The following is an 18,208-nucleotide window of genomic DNA, read 5'->3' as shown; positions in this document are numbered from 1 at the left end:
GATTTGACTTTCGAGTTGCATGATTTGCCAAACGCGGGTTGTTAATTAATGTTATTGGTGTTTACTGTATTTAGTATGCTAAGCAAGCAAGAATATCAACCTTCCTTTTCGTCGCGATGATAAACCTTCTTATCCATTTCCTTAAGTAAGTCTTTTTGGGCCAAATCTCTTTTAACTCTCGCACGCAAATAAAAAAAATCTGTGACCAAGAAATTCATCATCCCAGAAGCGGTTTAGGACAATAGCTTCCCTAATATCATGCGGAGTAGGTTTCCTTGGACCAGGACCAAGAAAGAAGTAACATATCGACAGCAAGTCTGTGGAATGCAATTTTCCACTTCTGTTAAGCAACTGGTAACCCAGGTTCGTAATCTTGGAATCTCTCGACTCCAGTACCGAAGGTAAGGTAAGACATTCCCGTGGTTGCCAAGTGCTGACGTTGATCAAAATACAAGCAAATGTGAAGCCAAAACAAATGAGGCATTCGCCAACCATGTTTTGATGATCAGATGCATCTCTAGTTATAACCAAAAGAGCTTTAGAACTTGTGATCAATGGCCATAAGTTCCATGTTCGGTCAAACAATATGAACATTGTCCAGCAGATTTACATACATGATCCCTTTCAGCAAGCTGAGGAATCCAGGGCACGAGGATTTACCAATTTAAGAATCCAATAGTCCAATAAAAAGCAATAACAGTAGCAAGAATGTACAGTTGGAAATGGAAATTGGCTTTCAATCATAATCAAACATCATCGGCGTCACTTCCTCCTACATATGCTTCATGGCTCGTCCAATAGTTGCTCCCATCGGGACCTGAAATCTTAAACCTGCTCATCATTCAAGAGAAGCAAGTCAAGATTCACGCGGTGCATTCAAAAAGATATCCAAAACATTTTGATCTAGCATTCACTGACCGTTCAAGTACAGATTTCCCTTCCTTGTACTTCTGACTCTTTTCATGGGCAGTTTCCTGGAAGCAACCATTTGAAGCAATTAGTACCATAAAGAAGAACGTGTACCACAATTTTTAACATAACATGCCTCTGGATCTTACATATTTCCATCCAACAATGGACCCACAACGGACACAGAAAATGTCAGCAACACTGTGCAGTCCAGTCATCATCATTCTTTCTTCTTTCTCTCCAGCAGTTACATTTGCTCTGATAAAATCAGCAAAGGACAAGGAATCACTCAAGTGAAATGAACATAAGATAATTTTCAGTAAATTTTAACTCTGAAGCTGGATATGTGGCAACTGAAAAGATATGACACCGCAAACTGTATGTGGCAACAAAGCCAGCTGAACTTCAATCTTAATCCACTCAAAAGCATTGGCGTAGAGATTCCTAATCGAGCTCCTCTTGGCTTTTTGATCAGGTCTGTTACATCTAAATGTGTAGCTCGTCAACAAATTTTTTCAGGCAATCGCTGGTGGTGGTCAGTTGCAAATCATGCTTGAATCCTAAAGCGAATTAGAAGCCTACCACATGATCTCTTCATGAGTTGTTAAACAACAAGTAGTTTCATTGGAAACTACAGGGCATCCCCAAGAATTTGATGCACGAATACTAGCAATAAACAAGCTACTACAGGCAAGCATGAACATCAACAAAAGGCAAAACTCAAGCATGAAACTTTTGCATGGCTAAGAAACTTAAGAATGCAATTCATTTCCTGGTAGCCATTATGTAAAATCATCAGATGACTCCATTAAGTGTAAAGGTAATACATCTGTAACGCACTTGAATCCATGAAATTGCTAGTTGAGTTGTGATATTGGGTGCACAATATCCAGAAAACTTACACCTTATTGAAGAGATAAGCCTTCCCATGCCTGCAGTGGAAAGACTGAAGGAAAAGAACAGAGGGAAACCACTAAGTCAGTTTTGTGCATGACCAAAACTCCCAGAAATTCGAATAGTCAAATTCTAAAGAACTGTAACCTCAAGTCCTTAGAACAATGAAGAATGCATTCATAATTGCACCTATTTTCCATGGTTGCTTATTTTCCATGGGTGTAAAGCAGTAAAGCCTCATGTTTCAAATCAACCAAAGAGTTGCATACGTGAACCCCATTAATCAGCTAGAAGTATGCATTTGAATATTGTAACCTAACTGATGCATAAATACTATTTTCATAACAGGACAAATAACAAGTGAAAACTGGTCACTAGGTCCTTGATGGCCAAGCAGAAGCACGCGACACAAGCTCACAAAATACAAAATGCATTCAACGATCAAGGTACTGCATTTCGGTCTATTTTGAAACCAGTACAGCGAATGCCCCATTTTAACCATGAGAGGCAATGAATCTATATAGTGTCAACCCTTCAAATCACAACCTTATAGAGAATTGAAGGAAATGCCAAATTCTCGAAAATCAATCAACATAAAGCACCAGAGAGAGCATCACTTTGTAGCTGATGCTTTGACTTAGTCCCAAATGAGAAAAGTATTAGCCCCTTCTCCTCCCTTCCAGTTTCCACTTAAGTAGCAGAATTCTAATCAAACATGTCCGCTTACCAAACAACTCCAGCAGAATTGCACAAACTTGAAGTCAAAGAATCCCATCACAAACAATATAATGATAATTCCAGCGAAGAAGCACAATCTCAATTACAAAAATACACATACGGAACAAAAAAGGAAAGAATTGACAAATCAGAAAGCAGACAGTAAATCAAATCAGATACAATGAGAAAGTATCGATCTTTTATACGAATAGACTAACAACAATAGATGGAAATGAAGGAAAAAAACCTTGGAAACGATGTCTTCCCAAAGGGCAAGATGGGTACCACAGTGCTTGCAGCAATAGATCTTCCCTTCAAGACTCACCACAAACAGCCTTCCCATCTTTCTCTCTCTTTCACTACTTCACGCAATTGCCTTGGCTGTCTTGTTTTCTTTCTCTCCGTACTCCTTGCTAGTTTCTTGTATACAGTAAAAACAGGGAAAAGGGAAAGAATTCAGAACTGGGCTATTCAAGGAAGTATAAAAAAATGGGAGTAAAAGAATAGTTTTATGGAGGGGGTGGCGATGAGATAATGCAGTGAAAGTGAAGAAAAGAATAAAATTGACACAAAAGGAGAGAGAGGGACAGCGAAAAAAGGGTAATAAAGAATGTAATACTAGTAGTAGTCTAAAAGCAAAACTCTAACCTCTGAAAGAAGAAGAAATGAAGGTGCAAGCATGAAGCAACTAAGCAAGGAAGACGCAAAAGAAAGACCAAATGGTTAGGAAGGCAAAAACCAAGAAAGAAATTGTAGAAAGGTGGGTGGGTTTCTTGCGGTTTATGTGGACAAGTCTCCAACGCACACTGCCAATTCTTGCAACACGTGTTTGTGGCTTTGCGCAGTGTAAACCCAACCCATTCGCCAGATTTCCCTCTGGGTCTGGGGAGGTTTCGGCATTTTAGCCACCAGCAAGGAGCAAACTACAGAGTCCATCAACCCATACATTTGCCCCTTGCAGAATTATTATCTCGTCAGACCCCCTCGCTCTCTCTGTTCATATTATGCTGTGTATTATTAACCATGGGAAACCCCCAAGTTCTTCCGCAAAACAAAATTAAAAAAGAAAAGAATTTTTTTTTTGAGACAGAAAAAGAAAATAATTCAAGAAAATAATTACTCAAGCATTGAAGTTAATTAGTACTTGTTAGTGCTCTACTAGTATAATCCAACAGGGAAGAAAAGAGAAAACCATCAGTAACTATAAGAGTTTTTTTAGAAACATTTTTCAGTTATGTTTCGGATTAAAAAAAAGATTGAGACCTCCTCATACGTATATATTCTTTCATTTTAGAGTTGATTCAGAGTTAAAATCCTGCTGTCAATTTTAGAGTTCGAATGGCATACTTCACCGTTGAGGTTGAAGATAGTAGTAGAGAGGTGAAAGCGTTAAAAACCAAAAAAAAAAAGAGTCCCTTCTAGATACTGCACAAGGAAGGATAATGGTTAAGTATATAGTCAACAATTATTAATTATCATTGATATGCCTTCCAATTCCAAACCCCAAGAGTACAAGGATGCACTAACACTTAATTAGTTAAATATACCGTTCAAACGAGCATGATATGGCTAAATACACCTAATAATGACGTTTTCTTATGGCTAAGATTTATGTACTCACTTATTTTTTGTTACTAAAAATACATCATGAGAAATTAAATTATCAACTTACAATAAAGTGCTTTTGTCAGGGAAAGGAAAAACTTAGGGTGCGTTTGATAAATTTGAAATCTAAAAACTGAAATTCGAAATCTGTAGTCTGAATCCATTAACTTTTTGAATTATTAAATACTAAATCTGATACATTTGAGTGTATGTCGCATTCAGTGATAAGTGAATCATTTATCACTTAATTTTGGAGATAAATTTTGTTTAAAAAATTCAGTGCCATTTAATTAATTCAGATGTTCCCTTTTTTTTATCAAACACATCTGAATATATTAAGATCTGAATTCATTAAATTTAGGGCTCTATTTGATAATCCAATTCACCGCTTAAACTTAATGAATTTAGATTTTAACATATTCAAACTATTTGATAAACCAAAAATTGAACATTTAAATTAATTAAATAGCATTGAATTTCTTAGATAAAACTCGCTCTAAAAAATAAGTGGTAAACTATTTACTTATCACTGAATGTGATATGCACTCAAATGTATTATATTTAATACTTAATAATTCAATAATTTAATGGATTCAAATTTCAAATTTCAATTTTCAATTTTATCAAATGCACCCTAATTGATCAAGGCAGTGATCTTTTTTTTTTCTTGGGGTCTACTAATGGAAAATCACGACAGCAATAAATTTTACAAACTGACGATCTCAAAAATTACATGTGGTGTTTGCACCACTAATATGGTGTAAACATATTATTTGTCCGTCATAAACATATTAGTGGTGTAAACATGTTACACCACTAAAATTATTTGTCTTTTATAAATATTATATTTTAGTTCTTTTTTGTTTCTTTAAAGTTCAATAACTGTTAATTGAGTAATACACAAAATTTAACAAATTCAAAAATTAAAATGCATGAAAATGAGATTTTTTTAATGAATTTTATACTATATTTTTAATTTTCTATTATAAATTCTTTTGAAATTATTGTATTTAATTTTTACTTAGTTAATAGTTATTAATCTAAATAAAATAAAAAAAGAACTAAAATATGATATTTATAAAAAATAGTAATATAATAAAAAGTGGGACAGAAAATCCGTTGCACCGTAAAAATATCCATCCTAATTTATTTATATGAATTAATCTTTTCTATACTGAAAATGTATATACTATCGTTAAATGAATGATAACTATACAAAATTTGAATTCATTTATTATTGGCTTCTTCAAGGTGGGATTGGGGAGGAGAATTGCCTGTCAGGTGGTCCGCAATCACCTAATGACCGTTCCCGGAATTGAAGAGAAACTTGGGGGCCCGTTAGTTGGTTCAAGTCAATACAAAGCGAATGCCAATCAGGCAGCCAACCTTCTTGTTGCCAAAATAAAAAGAAAAAAAATCACATACACATTTTATTATGACATGACGTAGTCCACCACCACCAACGTTGCGGAGCTTTCCTGTCTCTAAATTCTAAAATCTACATGATATGTCGAATTCCGAAGTTTCTCTTCCACCAAATTAGCAGTAATTAGTAGTATTAATTGCCAACTTCAAGTACTCGATGAATTGAGGAATCTATCAATCGCGACTACGACTGAAGGGCCTCTAATCTAATGCGTGACTTCAGGCCTCCAATCCAATGAACTGGCTCGCAGTTGGGATCTTTTGTGCTACTATTCGGTGTCAAATCCAGTGCCAATTCTACTTATCACGTGATGGTAGAAGAAATCTATATCTATATAAATTTGAGAAGGGATTTTTAGGAACAAGCTTCCACAACCCTTCCCACTCTCAACTCTATTTTCCTAACATTTCACAAATATTTTATTTCGTAAAAAACATCATGGGCACATTACATCCCCACGTTTCCCTCAAATAAGAAGTTAACTCCAACTAACACTCTCACGTTCCCTCAAACAAAAATTTAACTTCCACTTACATTAAAACTTTTTCCACTTACCCGCGCGTCAGATGGTTGTGGTACCACTATTGATTCCCATTTTCCAGTGAGTTGAAGAGCATTGACGAGAATAAAGATAGCCCCTAATTCAACGGAATTGAAGATAGTAATGATCTTTTCCAACTGCCACGAAGCAACAATATACTTGGTACTTAGCCCCTAATTCAATGGAATTGAAGATAGTAATGATCTTTTCCAACTGCCACGGGAGCAACAATATACTTGGTACTTAGCCCCTAATTCAACGGAATTGAGGATAGCACATGATCTTTTCCAACTGCCACGGAGCAACAATATACTTGGTACTACTTTTGGGAATTACTCTTACAATTTCACTCCACACCCACCCTTCCAATCAACTTCCTTCTCGAACTTCTCAAATTAACTTCACAATGGAACATGGCCGTTTACAGGCATGTCAACAACGCCTAAATTTCAAACTCGCAAGATTGCAAAGGAGGAAACATCTGCTAACAAAACGAAAATGACGCCACAACGGTCCCGCACAAGAATTGGAACAGTTCCAACAACTTTGCGTCGACAAAAGAGAAATCTCACATCAACTACGATGGATAAAATCTCGACTACACCGATTCAAATGCCGCGCCAATCAAATTAGAAGTTTCGGTACTATTTATTCTTTTAATATTGATATTTTTATTGTATTTTCAATTATTAATAATATTCTCAATATTATAATATTATTGTTGTTTCCATACTAATCCTTGCTGGCTCAATCAACAAAGTATGGTACTATGGCTTTATGTGAGTTTAGGCATTTAGACATATAGTTCTCATTGTATTAGTAATTAATCAGATTAGTCCCGGAACATGGTCATAGCTTTGATTAGGGAAAACGTTATTTTTTCATTAAATGTCTACCTAAATGTCTCTTTCATGAAATAGTCCCGTGACTGTTTTATAAATAGTGGGCATAACGGACAAAAAGGAGATACAATCTTATGTGTGTATACAATACATTATAAAGGAGATTATAATTAGATGTAATAATACTCAAAACAAATCTATTATTTCTACGCACAAAGCGCTAAAAGTTTAGAACAAAAATGGAGATTAAGATATTTTCTCCAGTCACCTCGAGTGTCTATCCAGACTTAGAGACAAATAGCTGGGGAAACTGACGAGGGAGTAATGTAACATTCTTTTTTTTTTTTGAAAAAAAATATAAAAGTAAGGTAATATGAATTAACTGAAACATTATACTGAACAAGGAATGCAGTTTGCATTTATTGCAGAAGTCTTTGGCGGAAGATCATGCTTAAAGTGCTTCACTATAGCCCTTTAAATTTGACAAAGATAATGAGTAATTCCCAAAAGTATACTACGTCCCACATTATGGCTGAAAAACTGATCATATCATGAGTTGTGCTCATGATGTGACTTATGTAGGTTTTACCCCAAACTGTTAATATGGTAGCATATTGCTGTAGTACTATTAATTCTGATCACGAAAAATAGTAGTACTATTAATTATGAGTTGTGATCTTTGGAGTTTCTTCGTTTCTTTGAAATAAGATGTTCTGAAGGTTGACATTAAGAGATTACTACTAGCAGGTAGGTTCGTTTTTTGTGTTTTGGTTTTTTTTTTGGCAGATTTTGTGTCTTACTGCATTACATGTCCTTGGGCTGCTTAAATCTGGATTATGCTGTAGTTTTGCTGTGGAAAGTTGGAATCGTGCAGGACAAAAATGTTGATGATCGAGAGAAAGAGCAAAAAAAAAAAAAGGGAATAGATTCAAAAAATAATTCTTGCAAAAACATATGAGACAATGGCACCTAAGAATCTTGCAAAACATTGCTTACGAGAACATATGAGATAATGGCACCTAAAAATTAATATACTTTTTAGGTGTAATCTTATGGACAGTAATCTTATGTATCAAATTAGAAGTTTCGGTACTATTTATTCTTTGAATATTGACATTTTCATTGTCATTTCAATTATTACTAATATTTCCAATATTATAATATGATTGTTGTTTCCATTGTTTAAAAGTTTCGGTACTATTTATTCTTTAAATATTGACATTTTCATTGTTGTTACCATTATTAAAAATATTCCCCATATTATAATATTATTATTGTTTCCATTGTTTATAAGAATCAATTTAGAAATTTCGGTATTATTTATTCTTTAAATATTGACATTTTCATTGTAATTACAATTATTAATAATATTTCCTATATTATAATATTATTACTGTTTCCATTGTTTATAAGAATCAAGTTAGAAGTTTTGGTACTATTCAAGTTTTAAATATTCTCCTTCTTCCCATGTTACTAATCTTTGCTGGATGATTCAACAAAGTATGATACTATGGCTTTTATGTGAGTTTAGACATTTAGACATATAGTTCTCATTGTATTACTAATTATTCAGATTAGTCCCCGAACATGGTCATAGCTTTGATTAGAGAAAAAAGACATTTTCGTGAAATGTCTACATAATGGCAGACTGCTACCTGGTCTCAAATTACACACTTTGACTTATAATTCTTGCAAATTTAGGAATTGAGGCTCTGTCTTTATGTGATTTTTAACTCTTAAGTATCTTCTTCGAGGCAACAAATCAATCTTTGCCTTAAATTTTAGTGGAAAACAGAAATTGCTGAAGGTGTAGAAACAATGTAAAACCTTAGAAGACAAACCTTCAAAATCTATAATTGATTATTCTTTCAAATTCAACATTATGCAGAATCCCATGCTAATATTTATAAAAGGTGCGACATGTTGAGAATGGAACTTTTACTATGTCCTTTTATAAATGCCCTTAAATATTGTGATTTGCTGTTCATAAAACTTCTTAGTTTACTCAATGTGAGCTTTTCGCAAGCAGGGATAATTTTGTGTTGAATTACAAGAGGGGGGTGGGGTAGATTGCGTCGAACCAAGCACGGGAGTGCTCCTGTTCTTCTGTGCAAATTCCTACGTAAATTGTAAATCGTTGGGGTTCATTGTAAAATGCTTAATCTTTCGTGACTGATCGGGGGGAACACTTATTTGTTGGATTTAGGAACGTTCTAAGCCAGTTATGGTATGACATGACTAATTCGGGTTCTCTAGGCTTTTCTAATCCATTTCATGGACCAGGTAATTCTTAAATATGATACTTGATAACAAGAGGGCTTAAGAAATAGGAAAAGGACGACTCCTGATCAGAAGGTTGGTAATCTGATTTGTGTTTGTTGAGTTATTGTGCAGCCGAGTGAAAACTGGAGTAGGATTGCGCCAGTAAAGTATACTTGAGCCGAGCAAGAAAGTCGAAAGAGCATTCTGACCAGATCAATAATGAGAATCACCTCAAACGTGCAAAATATAAATCTTAATACTTGGTCCTTTTTAACTTTACAATGTAGGAACTGAAACCTTAGAAGACAAACCTTCAAAATCCATAATTGATTATTCTTTCAAATTCAACATTGTGCAGAATCCCATACTAATATTTATAAAAAGTGCCATCGACATATAAGCTCATGAGAATGAGATGGTTGATCCTAAGAAGTAGCACAATCCAGAATCATATAGTAACTTTCCAGAATAATATGTGCACGGGCACATTGATAGGTGTAAAGCAAATGGCTCACGGAGTATCTTTCACACGCCTACTTATGATAACGAGCATCTGCCCAACCGAAGCATCTTTTAGAAATCTTACTTATGGTAGGAATGAGGTTCTAAAAAAATGTAAAATTCATGTCCCATCTTGATTATGCTATGCACGGGCACAATCCAGAATGAGATGGTTTCCATTGTTTATAAGAATCAAGCTAGAAGTTTTGGTACTATTTATTCATTAAATATTGCTATTTTCATTATATTTACAATTATTTACAATTATTAATAATATTTCTAATATTATAATATTATTATTGTTTTCATTGTTTATAAGAATCAAGTCGGTATTATCTATTCTTTATATATTGCCATTTTCATTATAATTGCAATTATTAATAATATTCCCAATATTATAATATTATTGTTGTTTCCATTGTTTATAAGAATCAAGTTAGAAGTTACGGTACTTATTCTTTAAATATTGGCGTTTCCATTGTTATTTCAATTATTAATAATATTCCCAATATTATATTATTATTGTTGTTTTCATTGTTTATAAGAATCAAGTTAGAAATTTTGGTATTATTTATTCTTTAAAATTTGGCATTTTTATTGTACTTCTAAGTATTAATAATTTTTTGAATATTATAATATTATTGTTGTTTTCATTGTTTATAAGAATGTGGAAAGAATACCAATTGCTTATAAGCACTTTAATAAATATTACTGAAAGCTCCCAAATTGCTTTGTTAATATGTTACATGTTAACAAATAGTACTAAAACCTATTATTGCATATGCAGTAGTTGAATCATAATGAATAGGATCACTACAATCTTATCCAACATTCATCAAAGTGATCGTTTATAAATAATGGAGATGTTTTATCATATATTGAACTATTGTTACAAAGTTTCATTTTTTTAAATATACTTTTATGTGTCCGTGATTATAATATTTTACTTTTTTTAAATTCCTCCATAGATTGTAATTTTTTTCAGAAATATAATCTACTGTGCGTAGCACGGGCATTTATACTAGTTTAAATAAACAGTACATGACAAATTAAATAAACAGAACACTTGACATAAATATAGAAATGATACTGAATTACCACTGAAAAAGTGACACTGAGGATCCTGTGTGCGCACGGGCCTCCCATGTCAAATTTAAAAACAATTTTTGTGGGATCATGGGATTTGTTGGTCTAACTTCTGAGGGTGGACCGACCACGTTACTCATCAGTGCGATGCGATGCTGTACAGTGTACTGCGTACACAATAAACTATTTGTGCAAAAGCTCTTTTCCTATTCTTTTTGGGGATACATCAATGATGACACGTAGTAATTTACAACAGAAATCTATTCTTTGTAGATTATACTGGTGAGGCGGAGGCCTCAGAGTTCGAATGTTGGAATGCGATTTTTTTTCCTGTTCACAAGGAAACCGTAATTGCTATTTGAGAGTGTACGTTGGATAAATTTCGTCCCGCATAATAACTCATCAATAATACAAAAAAGTAAGACGTATTAGACAAATCCCATGCGACGGATATATAACAAAGTTTTATGCTTATTCCTCTTCAATTCTTTGCGTGCGTGTTATTCGATCATAAAGACGAAGAAAACAAACCTTAGAATTAGTCTTCTAGAGATTGTTTTGTTCCAAAATTCGATAAAGGAGGGATGTCCGCATCAACCATCAATTCACTTGCAAGATTGGACTTGTTTCCTCTTTGGCCCGTAAATTAATTGTACCAAATGTAACAAGACAATGAAAACAAACAGGAGCAGCAGCATTGTGTGTACTGCAAGTAAAAATACACGCTTAGAAAACCTTATATGTGATATGATGTACGTGATAAAGCTCAATTTTATGTACGAGAAAATGACCCGACCAAATAAAATGTCTATGTTTACCGTATAAAAAATGCAATAGAATGATAATAATAATAATCCCAGAGTACAAACCATAAACGATGAATACATAGGATAACGCAGATAAACCAAGAAAATAGGTTCCAATTTCACATTCTCGAAGTGTATCCTTCTGTTCATGCATGGTGATGAGTGTACTTTAAACTTGCAATAATGCAACATCCCTCCTTCCGCACAGGTAAACCAGTCTACTTGCCAACAGTAACACGTACGATGCCAAACCACAATCAATCATGCATAACGATTCATGATCAGTGGGGTACTACTAGTACAGCAAAGCTGAAGATGCAAGCTAGTTATCCAACTCGTCCCGTTTCCATTATCATTTAGCACAAGGGTTGACAAAAGAGCTACGGAATTTTGCAAAAGGGATGACTATACATTGCAATTGGGGAAGGATAGCACCCATCAAATTAATCTTCAGCCTTTGCAAGCAATAATGCAAATGCCCTTTATCGTAATGGACCACGAGGTCTCCCTGTGGCTGTGGGTAGTTTGTTCTTTGTAGATGGATGATGAGGTAAGCAAGCCGACAATTGGATATAGTAGCTGCTTATAGTGACGTTCCTTCTTAGTCATTTGGAATTTACCCGGATGTAAGGTGTAGTCAAGATTATCTATTTAAAGTTTAAACAAGATCATCTGCAGCTTGAGTCGGCAAGGCTAGGCTAGTGCATTTGTGGCTTTACAATAAGAATTCATTTCGGGCTGCCTTTTGTTTTTTGCGTCCTAAACTTCATTTCTCTTGGCATCAAGATCCCTGTTTTATCAGTTAAAACTGCATCTGCACAATACGTTAAGCTTAAGGTTGGTCGGCACGGATTGATCCAATCAAATCTTTCGGCTAATATATGAAAATGGAAACTATCCCAAGCCCACATATTCTCTCGTCAGTCCACTTTGAGCCATAACACTTTGAATTCTGGGTTGCTGACAGATTTTGTGCTCCCGTGTAATGACCAGATCAGATCTGCCCAAGATGTGTAAGCTGATCTGCCCAACTTAGCCCAAGTTGCTTCTCTAAAAACTACCCAACTGAGCCCAATTTTGGGCAGATCAGATCAGCTTACACATGTCAGTAACTCATTATTGGGCCATAATACTTAGCCCAAGATCAGACCAAATAAAAAGCCCAAGTTGTGTAATGATCTGCCCAACGTAGCCCTTCTCATCTTTACTGGTTGAGAAACTTGTATAGTTGGTCAAAGTTTCTGGTCTTAAGAAAATTTATGGTAATCTGGTATACAAGCCTACTTATGACTCCCGTGTAATGATGCAAGGCCAGAATGTCATTTTTAAAAAAAAACTTTAATGTAACTACAGTATATGCCTCTCCGCGGATACTATGTTTAGTTTCGTAATATGCTAATTACTAATAGGTTACGTAATTGATTCTTATGTGTTACCTTTCTCTATATTCTTGGGGCAAAATTCTACACAACTTTAGCAACTTTAGGAAATTAGTCTGACAGAAAGGTTGAGATACCTCTAAGTGAAAAAAAAAAAAAAAAACCTGCAGTATATGTCACATGAACTATAGTCTATACTCCATGCATAGGTTTTTAAATTAGCCCAAGTATTTTTCTCTATATTTAAATGAAGACCATCTTTGCCAGATTGACAACTCAACCAATCGGATCACCTCGATCTGCCAACTCTGTACAACTTTTACGATTTAGCCCGTAAATTTCAACCCGCCCAAATTCTTGCAGTCTAGAACGTTAAAAAAGTAAGGAGGCCCAACAAACTCTGACTTAGATCCAGAGTGACACTCGCAGTGATACAAGTTGGGAAACGCTTAGACCGAAGACATGGCCCAAATAACGCACACTCCTAAGTAAATTTTCTGCCCTTTATTATTATTATTATTACTTTTTTTTTTGGTGAGGGAAAGGTCTCAAATCCAGATTTCTCACTTACACTTAGTCCCTTACTCTCCCTTTCTTTTCTAATAATAACTCCTAAAGCAATTTCTTTGAAACATAAAAATAGAATAAAAAATCCATTTTTCTAACCCCTTTTTCATAAGAGTGCGTTCAAACATTTTATTATTGTTATTATTATTATGCTAGCTTGCTGAATGACTGCAGCACTTTGATCATCTACCATCTTCCAATTATTTAAAAAAAATAAAATAAAAAAGAACTAACAAATATACTTTGTTCAGTATATCTGAAGATTGCGCAATGATGCATGCAACTCCCACACCATGGTGTGGTGTACAACTTGGCCGATGATTGCTTTTCAATAGATAATCATCAATCATTAGAACTAATACAAAAGGGCTAAAGAAAGGGGGGGTGATAATTAAAGCCAGTTCCTAAAATTAACAAAGATTTGTTTCTCGTCATCCTCACGTGATAACATAATGATAGCATGCAATCAGACGATATTGCAAGCTAATTGCAACTTCAGGAAACTAATCTATCTGTTTCATGTTCTGGTCTGTGCTCTGCAGCTTTATGTCGTTTAATTATGGTATCAAAGAAACACATCACTATCTGCTTAATTATGTTCAATTCATTTACGTATCAAATAGGTTAAACTTCCTCAAGATAATGTGAAATTTTGTTACATTTGGAATCGGTTTCATATACACCAATCTTGAAATTTAGTCGGTGAGAAGAACTCTATCCTAACTTGAACCCCATTATATCGAACTCAATCAATAGAAATGCCAAAAAACGATCTGAATTAAAGACTTGGCAATTTAATTATCGTCGTTGATGCAAGGAGATCGATGAAAATGTTCATTTACAACGACCCAAAAACAAAAGAAAAAAAATGAAAGTATATATGAAGTTGCTGGAGAGACTTGTAAGGAGACAGAAGAATCCAGTGACAGATACATCAGGGGTGAAAGCAAACGCGAAAGGGCCAAAAGAAAAACCAAAGAAACAGAGGAATGATCGATCATCGATTGCCAGTTTGGACAAATGATAATATGGAATTGTCGACACTTTGACAACCATGGAAAGTTGATTCACATCACACCGACCTGGCAATTAATACATAAACATTATTAATTTCATGGTTACAAAAAAATACGTCTCCATACACAGCATATAGGGTGGTATGGTATGTTGGATCATGAGCTGCATTATCACTGCTTTGTGAGCTATAATGATCATTAGTGACTGATGTTAATCTTTCTTCACATTAGAAAAAGCAGCAAAAAGCAACACCACTTTTCAGGACTTCCTATTACTAATATCATCAGTATTCTATAAGAATATCCATAGCACGATTTGGAAAGGTAATTAGTCCAGCTTGGTATAAATCTGAAGAAGAAAAGAGATCAATAGCATGATATATACAGATACAATTTGATAGTCGAAAATTTAATCATAAGCTCACGCGTATTATGTCTGGAATCTGTCGCCCGAAAGCTAGAAAGCGATGGTCACATGGTCGCTACGGAGTACAAGTGCCATCATCATCGTTTTATAGAAGCAGTGGCAGTAAACTTAGAAAGAGAAAAGAAAAGTTCAGCATCCCCCACAAGCTGTAGAATGAATACGCACAAGTACTAGTGGTTCATGATTACAACTTAATGGGCTAATCATGATTTAACGTGTAATGAACATATCTTAGTGAGTAATTTGACGTACAGTTCCATTTCCATAGTGAAAGAATTCCAAATCCTCCAACATTAATCATTTCCATTGTCAGTTCCAACATCTTTTAGGAGTCAATTCATTCATTGGTGTGAATCTTCTGGTGCCCTCGATGATGTCTGTTTTCTGTCGCAGTGATTCGCGCAGATGTGCTTCCCTGGCTTCAATTACGTTCAATTACCTTGGATGATTTTTTTTTTTCACTCTTCTTTTATATATATCTCTATATATATATTTTTTTTTCTGGGGCGTCCTTGTTTTTTCATTTGCGAGTTTGATTAACTTTTGGGAGTTGCGGAGAATGAGAGAAATTGCTTCAGCAGTGTTATTGGCCAGCCACTGATCGAATAAGGCATTCTCAAGCGGTTATACAATAAGCAGTGCAATAATTGGATCAAACTCAAGAAAAGGAGTTTTTAGAGACAAGAGCAACTTAATTAGGTGGTACCTTTTGTAGAAATAAAATATTGCAATACTTCTTTTTTTCTTTTTTGAAATATGATGTATATCAAAATAAAAATATAGTTGAAAAATATATTAACAGAATATTTCTAAAACAAAGTCAGAAAAGTTTTGCCCCAAAAGCATTGGCCAAAAGTTAGGAATGCATAACTTTTTTTTCCCTTTTTGTGAAATTTGTAGGTTGCGTGATTTGGTACTTGGAGATATGCCGCCCCGTGATCCGTTATTGTGACATAGCTAAGGCACTTAATAATTTATGAAAGTGATATTGTACGATTTTCTGGTCCATCCGTTATTTCAGAGTGCCTTTATGTAGGGTTTGAGTAAGGATGGCAAATAAGGCGGGCACCCGCTTCGCGTGGGGCTAATTGGGCAGAGGTACACCCTTCGCCCTATCCCTGTCCAGCCATCCGCTTTAAAAAAATAAATATATAAAATAAATATATAATAAATAATTATATATAATAAATAATTTAATTAATTACAAACTTATAATAATATTATTATTAGTTATATGTATTATATAATGTATATTAGTACATGTAATATAATTGATATTATCAATTATATTTGTGTACTAATACAAATTATTAATTGGTTATACTAAATTTACTAATACATTTATACTAAATCTCTAATTACACTTAATACAATAACATTTTTTTCTCAAAAAAAAACATAAACACAATAATGAATTAGTGATTGTATTTGTGCCAAAAGTGAAAACTTGACTACTTTAGTTGTATTTATTTCATCATATTAGATTGTATTCAAATAACTTTTGTTTGATTGTTTTTATAAGTTTCAATTATGAAATTACAATGAATAATAATTTGGTGACGTGTTGATATTTTAGTACTTGATTATTTGCTAAATTTTAACTATAATAAAATTATATAACAAATTTTTATTAATCCCGCGGGGGTATCCGTGGAGGAAACGGGACTGGGTGGGGGCGGGCGGAATTTGTAAGCAGGGAACGGGCGAGAGGTCCCCCGCCCCGTTGCCATCCTTAGGTTTGAGTTTGATAGCAGGATAATTATCAGACGGGCCCTTAAAAATTATAGAATTTCTGTGAAAGACATTTTCACCAATTTTTGGACCACGTCAAATAGAGTAAAACATGCCGTGGTCTTTTTTGATCAAATAAATTTACAACTCAAACTTTAAATTGAAGTCACATTTAAAAGTTCACTGCCACTGCTAAGATTTGCTGTTACAGTTAGTACCATTAAGAATGACAGACACTACTGCTCATGTGCATGTCGTCTCTGCATTTATTGTTTCTTTTCGTTTTTTTTTTTGGGTAAGAAAAAGAAGTAATATTAAGTTAACAAGAGTTGTCGAATACAGCCATCCTAGGAATTGCGAGACCCATTCAATCATCTGAATACACAGAACAAATTGTTTGAGGGATGGAATTATTATAGACAACAAAATCAAGAGACTAAACAGCTCCCTCCTTGGCCAAAATGTCAGCACAGCGTACCATTGGCTTCATGAAATGCATGTTGCATATTCACTTGCTGAAATTCTCCTATTAGTGCCCTGCAATCGTGAATAATAGGAAACAGAACATAAGTATTAGAACAACAAATAGTATTAAGGAGATTAAGAATGACAAGGGAATCAGATTCAATCATAAGATGAGTAACATTGTTGTCCAAAGCTAAGCGTAATCCATCGCGAATTGCCATGCTTCAGCACTTGAATTGGTTGCAAATCCTAAATTCCTACTGAACCTTGCTATCCATTTCCCTCCGTGGTCTCTCAAGAGATGTCGAGGTTGTTAAAAACAGCAGCGTCAATAATTAGTTTGGCAAATTTTTTTTTTTGTTTTGGTGTTGGGGGGGGGGGGGGGGCGGCTCTCAGCTTATTGACAACTCTATTTTTAAAGATCTTGGTGACCTTGAAAGATCAACAAAGAAGAATTCAGATGCAGCAGCAATGCAAAAGTAGTTTGATGTGGTTCGACTAGAGCCTCGTTTCTATCGTACCATAAATCATGATCACCAACATGCCGAAGGAAAAACGTAGTCCAGGGCAAGTCCTTCGTGCATATTATCAAACAGCAAAGAATGTTCCTGTGAACTGATTATGACATGTTACCAATCTCTCAGTGGCGGCAATTTGCTACCGTATATGACTTACGGAATGCTGCAAGCATCTGCATGGGATACGTTTGTGATTTCTAGTTTTTTTTCCTCCTGTATAACTGTGTATTTGGTAGAGTGAAGTCTTTTCAGTGATCCACCAATCATTCACGTAAAGCTTCCATGTTGGTCCCAGCTTGGTTTCGTGCGAAATTTTCCTCTTAACATTTTGCTCCCATGCCAAGTCCCAAGCTTGAAATCTACAGCACGGACATTAACCTAATCAAGAAAAGAACTAGTTAACTGTAGCATTTAAATGGAGGAGGACTGTGATTCTCAGGAAAGAAAAGGTGAAGGAGAAATAGATGGACAGTGCAATATACATGGAACTGGAGAATGTTATTAAGAAATAATGCA

At 34.7% G+C, this 18,208-nt stretch overlaps 1 protein-coding gene across 1 annotated transcript; it reads right to left on the bottom strand.

Moving 5' to 3' along the window:
* Window positions 1-518: 518 nt before the first annotated feature.
* On the bottom strand, window positions 519-3,442 carry LOC113762051 (protein yippee-like). The gene is made up of 6 exons (XM_027305297.1): window positions 3,169-3,442; window positions 2,768-2,940; window positions 1,812-1,855; window positions 1,059-1,167; window positions 919-974; window positions 519-831 (listed from the first exon to the last, which is right to left on the bottom strand). Exons 2-6 carry the CDS (start codon window positions 2,861-2,863, stop codon window positions 747-749), a joined length of 390 nt encoding a protein of 129 aa, XP_027161098.1. The 5' UTR covers window positions 2,864-2,940; window positions 3,169-3,442; the 3' UTR covers window positions 519-746.
* Between the last annotated feature and the right edge of the window lie 14,766 nt (window positions 3,443-18,208).

This window comes from Coffea eugenioides, chromosome 2 (genome assembly GCF_003713205.1).
Source record: "Coffea eugenioides isolate CCC68of chromosome 2, Ceug_1.0, whole genome shotgun sequence".
Taxonomy (NCBI): Eukaryota; Viridiplantae; Streptophyta; class Magnoliopsida; order Gentianales; family Rubiaceae; genus Coffea; species Coffea eugenioides.
Note: the sequence above shows the minus strand (reverse complement) of the source record. Positions and strands in the feature narration are given on the sequence as shown.